The 8,385-nt window shown below is 39.5% G+C and overlaps 1 protein-coding gene across 6 annotated transcripts in view; it reads left to right on the top strand.

The window, feature by feature from the left end:
* The window catches only part of LOC112253121 (GDNF family receptor alpha-1), a 105,671-nt gene extending 102,531 nt beyond the window's left edge, over positions 1 to 3,140 (top strand). For all 6 annotated transcript variants that reach the window (XM_024425055.2, XM_024425053.2, XM_024425057.2 and 3 more), the window contains one exon: positions 671 to 3,140. In XM_024425055.2, coding sequence (XP_024280823.1) covers positions 671 to 826 — 156 coding nt within the window. In that variant the 3' untranslated portion in view covers positions 827 to 3,140. The remainder of the gene's footprint in view (positions 1 to 670) is intronic.
* The last annotated feature ends 5,245 nt before the right edge of the window (positions 3,141 to 8,385 follow it).

Genomic DNA, 8,385 nt, shown 5'->3' on the forward strand with positions numbered 1-8,385 from the left:
CAAAGGTCACAGGCCTACAGACAGAAGTCAAGGCGACCCCTCTTGCACATGTGCTCATGGTCTTTGTAGTCCTCTACGCTGATGTAAGCATTGCTTATCTAGTGCCTTTTAAAGTTCAGTAAATGTCATTGTACATAATAAAGCAGCATTATTCCATAGAGTGACATTTAAGGAGGCGGTGGCAGGTTCAAACAGCCTGAGAAGAGATGGCCCCTTTTCAGCTCAACGTTTCATTAGTGCGTCAAATACCTTTTTTATTTTTTATCTCATCTCCAAAGCAACACATGGATATGATAGAGCCAACTGGCATTTTGGTTCTCAAAACAACCTTTTTTTTCCATTCTAATGGGCCAATTTAATCACACACTTTTGTGGTGTTATTAAGACATTCTTATTTGATTTGGATTATGTCAGTTCTCTAATTGTTTATTTTTCTTTATTATAGTGTTTTGCGAGTGTAGCCCCAAGAGAGCATGAATGTGGACAATGTAAATGCAGGGGATATAGATGCAGCCGGGATTTGTCAGATTGCTTCAATTTGACAGTTGGACAAAAGTCTAAAAGCAAGCAAAGTGATGGCACAAATGTCCCCCCAGAAAAAAGCATTTGATCAGGCCTAAGTTAACTTGTTCTATCGCTCCTCTGACATTCTCTGTCCCTCCCTCCACAGGACCCACAGATCGACGACTCCGGAACCTCCAACTCCATCGCCAGGAATTCAGCCGGTCTGCCATCATCTAATACACACCTCTACTCACTGCTGCCCCTGCTGGTCGCGCTGCTACACTGCACCCTGGCGGCGCTCTACCCCGCGGCAGTCTTGTAGCCATGCTACCTTTCAAAAGCATGGACAGACTAAATTTGTAAAAAGACAAAATGATATTCTCTGTTCCCAGTATACCTGTTGTATTTTTATTTCCCTTCTCTCTGATTATTTTTAAACTCTAGTTTGAAGAGGCTTACGTTGAAGCAGTGTGCTAAAGTGATCTCAATGTAACTCAGTTTCGCTGTGTTTCTCCCGTTTCTGTTTTACAAAGGGAAAAGCTTCTGTGTCGGTCACTGGGCGATCATGAGAATATAGGATGCATTGCTACATTCCAATACACAATGGCGGGTGGCTTTTTGTCAGTTCCTGGTACAATGGGATTTACTGTATTCATAATGGTACGGTCATTAGGCAGGCGCTTTTATCCAAGGGACTTTGTGTGTTAAGGCTGAGGTCTTTGAAGAGGCAAAAAATCCCCATCACTTTGATGGCAGTGGTTTAAATGAGGTAGGCAGCTTTTTAGGTGTCAATATATCTCATCTGTGGTGTGTGTGTGTGTTTTGATATGGTATCATTTGGAGATGGAGATGGGCATGTAGTTACGAAGGCCCAGAGGACAGACAGTATAGATGGCTAGACCACCATGGAACCTTTCATCTAGAATGGTCTACAGAACTCATTATTCTGTTGGGACGCCACCATTTTGTCACTAACTCGGCCCTCTGCAGCAAATCACTAATTTCAAGAGCTCACTGACATTGCAAAAAACACACACGCAAAGACACATGCAGTACACACTCACATGTCAAGGTTAGTTTCTTCCTAACATGTACAATGAGCTATTTGGGGGATATGGCGAATGTACATTATGGAGTCAAACATTATTTTGGTCTATCAAAGCTGTTTGACATATTTTCTCTATACTGGATGAAAGGGGGGGAATGGATGTAGGGTTTTCTCCGGTAGACAGACCATTCCTACCTGAATGAATTTATACTCTCTGCTCTGTAAGCGTCGTAAAGCGCTCTGGAGCTGTTGACAACAGCCGTACAGATGACAGCGTTAAGAGTTGTAACAGATCACGTGACAGATGGATTCTCATACTTACCGCTTTGTTGTGTACACTTTAATTACACACAACCATTCAACACACTAGCATCAATTTGCTCTCAATCTATTGTCATGTTGCCTTCACAAAAAAACTGTCAATCTTATTGGAACAAAGCCTTGTAAATCTTATACGATTGGCATCTGAGTCAAGCTGATGCAGAACATGTGACTCTTGTACGTAAATTGTAGCATTTTGTATGTCTCCTGAGAATCGCTGAGGAAGTATCAACCTTGTATCATAACCATATGTAACTTCTCAGATGTAATGTGCAAGTTGAAAATGTCAATTCATTTTGAGATACATTTGAAATAATAATTTCCTCATGTGGACTACCCAGCACACAGTCACTTCACACATACATGTGGCATGTGTGGCAAATTACTTTAGCTACTGGACATTTTAAAGCATTTATGACATGCTGCTTGGGTTCGTGTGGCTTTTCAAAACAATGTATATTACATGTTATTTACTAGGCATTAAAATTAGATGTGTGTACTTGATTGAAACAGTACTTGGATAAGAAATGTCTATTTCTATCCTGCTCAGGAGCATTGTGAGCTATTTAGATCAGATTCAAATTCCCCATAAAATACATCACATTAGAGAATAGCATTTTTGTTTTACAGCAAGCTACATATTTTCCCCAGTACATATGATGGAACTATTGTAAATGATAAGATATCGATCTAGCTCTCCTGTTATATTTCCTGAGCCAACAAATATTCTACCATAGTTTCATTCATGCATTTGCCTGAATATGATATTGTTTTTTGGTATATAACATCTTATTCTTTCTATCTTTTACTATTTGGGCCTTTATTTATTACACGTTGACGTCCCGCACAAGTAAGGAGCATATAGGACCGTACCCAGAGGTTAAAGTACAAAAAAATCACATGGGTGATAGGAAATGCAATAAAGGATAAAGACAAACATTTTATCTATGAGGTCTGAGGCAGCTGGGTGGTTTAACACATTGGTATCTGTAGTCAGATTGCTGATATTTCACAGTGACAGAGGATGAATGTGTTGGAATTTGTGGGTGAGGGAGGATAATAAGCCCACTAAGAGGCAGGTGAAGAAATAAAATACCCTAGAGTATTTGTATTCATTTACATCACATTGGTTGTTTAACTAGAAGAAACTAATTGCAATGTTTATACAGATTGAAAACAAAGAATCCCTAAGCTATCCACAATACTTCTTAGCCTGTGAAAATGTACAATCTAAATAAAATTATAATTAAAATGTTGACTCATCCAACAGTGAGGTTGTTTTTTCTGTTGCTTAGGGGTTGTTTTGTGGCCTGTTATAACTCTGTTTTGCTGGCTGAGAGAGAGACAGAGAGAGTCTGCTTAATTAGACACATGTGTAGCCATTGTCTGGTACCTGTGGATGTGTTGTGTGAGTGGTGGAATCTGGAGCTGTGCTGAAAAGATTGGCCATGTTGACACACAACAGTTTATCTATGACATGCTGAGAGCAGGACATCAGCCTTGGCTTTACCATGTCAGCTAAACAGCTCCAATGTTCCCAGGAAAAATGTTCAACAATGTCAAATGAAAAATTAGCTTCGCGTCATGATTTAAACACAAGAAAGTTCTGAAAATGTTTGACCGTTCCCTGGGCCTAGATTATTCTCAGAACACATCTGGTCAAATTCAAGGTAATCCCACCTGAAATATTCTAGGAACGAAACATGGAATGCAAAAACAGATAAATTCAGATGCATAAACACAGAAAACGTGACAGAAAGGAGAGTAAATGTCATGCATGCACTTTTCCACAGGGACGCAAGAAAATAGTATCCAATGGCTGTAGTTATGGCCTTTCCCTGGACGCAGGAGGGGGTTGTTTAGTTGCAATGGGTAGAAAGACAGCCAACGGGGTTGACCTTTCCAATCCCTCAGATTAGAGAAAGCTTCACAATTATTACATCAAGTTGTTCAGTTTTATTTTCAGAAATCAACTCAAAAGCCCCGTTTATACCTGGTTCTAACATGCGTCATTTGTCCTGTTCTTCTCCTCATTCCGATTGTGCCCACATTTTTAGACAGGTGTAGACGATTAAAAATCACATTGTGAACTGATTTTGATCAGATCTTATAAGTGTACAGTGAACTGGCATGATCAGGACAATATCAGGACGCATGTAAGCGGCAGGTATAAACAGGGCTAAAATGTCACTGCTGTGGTTGTTTCAACAGTATATCAGTTGTCACCTGGTACTTCATGTAAGTCTGTGTTTCTTGCAGGTATTTTCTTCATCTCAAGATGGACAGAAATAACAAGTATGGGATAACTTGTGATACAGACATTGACAGAACGCAGCAGCAGCATCAGCAGCTGAGATAAACGTACATTGAAATGGGTCTGAGTGATGTTGAAAATGAGCACTGAAGATGTTCATGCTACCTTTGTGGCGAGTATCAGGTCTTACCATTAAGTTATTGAACTTGGATTGATATGTATCTTTTATATTAATCCGGTCCACATTTGACATAGTCATTTATCAGACACTCTTATCCAGAGTGACCACCTAGTCAGCTAAGGGATTTGAACCAGCGCCCTTTCGGTTACTGAACCAATGCTCTTACCTGCTAGGCTACCTGCCGCCCAGACAGTTATATCATAACAAGACATGTTACATATTGTACATACTGTAGTCAGACATGGGTAATCTCTCGTGGACAGATACACGTAACATTGATCAAGCATCTAACGCAACTAGTCAAGATTTCAGTCCTGGGTTTCTGAGACGAATATGTATCAGTTGAGGTTGAATGGAATGTGTTCCAAATAATACCAATGTTATATAACTCCCCCCCCCTGAACGCACACGCACAATATTTCCAATCATATAAAAGCGAAAAATAGTTACAAATGGCTAAAGGTGGATAATGCCTTTTCAGGCAAAAAGATAAAAGGTATAAATGTCAAACAAATGCAATACACAACCTTGAAATGAAAAAGCCCTCTGGCAAAAAAAGGGAACAGTAAATAAAGATATTGAGCATTAGTTCTCGTAAATGTGGGGAATTAGATGTTTGATAATGATTCACATTGGAGATGTGCTTACTAAGAAGTGTTACCAAATCTATTGGCCTAGACCTTGAGGAGGCTTCAATATAGTGCTGACCTAAAGGAACCTTGGCTATGGAGATGACCTTTAACTGCACTTCAAGAAAACACTGGACTATCAGCAGACGTACCTGAAGACATCTTTCAGGCAATTAACAAGGCTAAAATGGTCTAACAAAATAGTATTGTAAGAGACTGGTCTAATGAGGAGATTGGTGAACGTGATGAGCTAGCTTTATAAGGAAGTCGTATTGAAACTCATTTTGTATAAAGCTGGCCTTGCACAGGACGTGTCTAATCTAAAAAAAAGTTAGTATTGGAAGAAGCTATTACAGTAGTTATTACAGTAGTTATGTGTCCCTGGGCAGAGTTAATATTGGAAGAAGCTATTACAGTAGTTATTACAGTAATTATGTGTCCCTGGGCAGAGTTAATATTGGAAGAAGCTATTATAGTAGTTATTACAGTAGTTATGTGTCCCTGGGCAGAGTTAATATTGGAAGAAGCTATTACAGTAGTTATTAGAGTAGTTGTGTCCCTAGGCAGAGTTAATATTGGAAGAAGCTATTACAGTAGTTATTACAGTAGTTGTGTCCCTGGGCAGAGTTAGTATTGGAAGAAGAAATTACAGTAGTTATTACAGTAGTTATGTGTCCCTTGGCAAAGTTAGTATTGGAAGATGCTATTACAGTAGTTATTACAGTAGTTGTGTCCCTGGGCAGAGTTAGTATTGGAAGAAGCTATTACAGTAGTTTTTACAATAGTTACTACAGTAGTTGTGTCCCTGGGCAGAATTAGTATTGGAAGAAGAAATTATGGTACACTATTTTAGTTGAGATGAAGACAACAGATAATATTGAGTAGCAGAAATAACCTCAACATTCATTCTGACCACACTGTCTGTCTGCATTGTGCCTCAGGCCTGACCATTCCCAGAGCACCGCAGCAGGAGAGAGCTATCACTTACAGCAACGCTGTCCCAGTGAAGATCACCATCACACCAGTGGTAAAATACTGTTTAATGAGCTCCCAATTTATGCCAGTCCATCTGTGTCCAGAGGCATACACTAGAACTATGCACTGAGTGTGTGTGTGTGTGTGTGTGTGTGTGTGTGTGTGTGTGTGTGTGTGTGTGTGTGTGTGTGCGTGTGCGTGCGTATGATATTGGCACAGCTAGTGACATTAATTTGTAAAACATTTTGAAAAAAATAATTCCACTTTGATATTATGGGGTATTGTCTGTAGGCCAGTGGCACAAGAAATCCCAATTTAGTCCATTTAAATTCAGGCTGTAACTCCACAAAATTTTGAAAAAGTCAAGGGGTGTTAATACTTTCTGAAGACACTGTATATTATTTCAACAACATCTATTACAACCCTGAAATTTAGAGCGATTTGGTCAGATATTGCTCCCTTCATCCAGCCTTACCATGTCAGTCTTTGCACTAAACTGATCATAAAGATTGCTGTTATTAGTGGAGACCACACCCATACTCTGAATAAGTCTGCAAGTAAATTCTGAAACTGCTTAATAGGTTTTAAAAACTGAAAAGTCGTCATGTGATCGTCAAACCCTTCAAGTCCCCTTACACAAGCATTAATTCACATCTATAAAAACATGTCACATGTGGGTTGCTGAAACCCCCACGGGCAGTTAATGGCATGTGGACAAATGGTTTATGAATACTAATAAATGTTAAGGCTGTAATTATTCCACTGTTTTATAATCCCTAATGAGGCTAGTTTACAACCGTACTGTATGTCCCTTCAAATGATATTGTAAAGATATACTGACCTGGATGAATCTTGCTCACAAATGAACTTGTATTCCACAGTTCACATAACAATGTAACATTTAAAAAAATGTTAGCTGTTCTGGTCTATTAATGATCTGTATTATGTCATGTTTCATGTTTTATGTGGACCCCAGGAAGAATAGCTGCTGTTTTAGCAACAGCTAATGGGGATCCTAATAAAGTACCAAAGACCAATGTTATTGTCATGCATGGTAGCTCTTATGGGAAAATGTATTACTAATTGATTCAGATGAAACCCTGTCCAACGGCATGAACCAGTAACACTACTCAGTTTGGTCACACTTTATTTGGATAGTCCATCTATAGATGCTCTTCAGATGGTCAGACTATCTACAAACTACCTGTTGATAAGCAACTGCATGCTAAGGTTATGGTTAGGGTTAGAATAAGGGTAAGGGTTAAGTTTAGGGTTAAAGTTAGGGCTAGGGTTAGTAGATAGTTAGTTGAAATGTTACTGATAGTCTGTAGAGCAGATGGAATATCCAAATAAAGTGTTACTGAAAGTCTTGACATAGAAGTCCCCCTCCCACACAGACCCGAAGACCCAGACTTTCCCATCACTCTTCCCAATCTCATCAGATACTAATTTGTCATTATATTACATTTTTTCCTTTTCTCTTTGTTCTTGGTCTGATGTGAGGAGAAGGCCTCCTTTTGTTGTGGTGAAGAGCATGAAGTAAAACTGGTCAGGTTTGTATGGGATAGAACACAGAACCATTCTTCTGAGGCCACGGGGGTCCAGGGGACAACCATGTGCTTTGTAAGAGGGCCGGCCCTGCTCAGTCATTTACAGAGTGGAAATGACCCACCGCATTTGGAACATAATGGCGTAATGATGTAAAGATTGAGTTCTGGGTGTGGGATCAATTATGTGAACGTGGGTCAGTTGACCCCGAGTCTTCACAATGAGGTGAGTGTGTTCGGCCGGTCACAATCCATTTAAAGCAGGGGTGTCAAACATTCGGCCCACGAGGGGGTTAAAAAATATAATTCCAGCATTCTCAAAATGGCTTGACATTAACCAGGTTTCCATCCAACCTTTTAATGTGAGTAAAGTTGGATAAAAAATGTCTTGACAGACCTGATGGAAACAGAAAATTTAACAGTATTACATTCCAAATGTTGACAAAACTAAACATGCTAGAAAAAGTTGGATCGTTTTGTGACGGTAAAATTAATCACGTGAGAAATGGTGGTGGAAACGCCATTACAAATATTTATTTAATAACCATAATTTCGAAGTAAATTTGGAGTCACGCGATGATATGTTGTGTGGTCCTTCCACTATGACTCGGGAAAGCGTGCAGTTTTTTAGGGTACTTATAAAATAAGTTATGATGAACTTCACAGGGTGGTGAAAGATGATGAGCTTGATGCTCCTTTCCAATAAATATCGAGGGTCTTGTTCTGGTGACATGATGATCGATGCTTGGTCGCCATTTGACAAATAAAAAAATGTATTGCACTTTTGTCCATAATAATCTCATCATGTAGTTGGCTATACCTGCACTGTATCTGTGAGCTGTTGAGCTGTTGAGCTGTTGTGAGCTAGAGCGCAGGTGCCTGTACCAGTGTGGACACATTTGCTATACCTATGCAACATTTTCTGT

The sequence above is a fragment of the Oncorhynchus tshawytscha genome, linkage group LG06 (assembly GCF_018296145.1).
Source record: "Oncorhynchus tshawytscha isolate Ot180627B linkage group LG06, Otsh_v2.0, whole genome shotgun sequence".
NCBI classification, from domain to species: domain Eukaryota; kingdom Metazoa; phylum Chordata; class Actinopteri; order Salmoniformes; family Salmonidae; genus Oncorhynchus; species Oncorhynchus tshawytscha.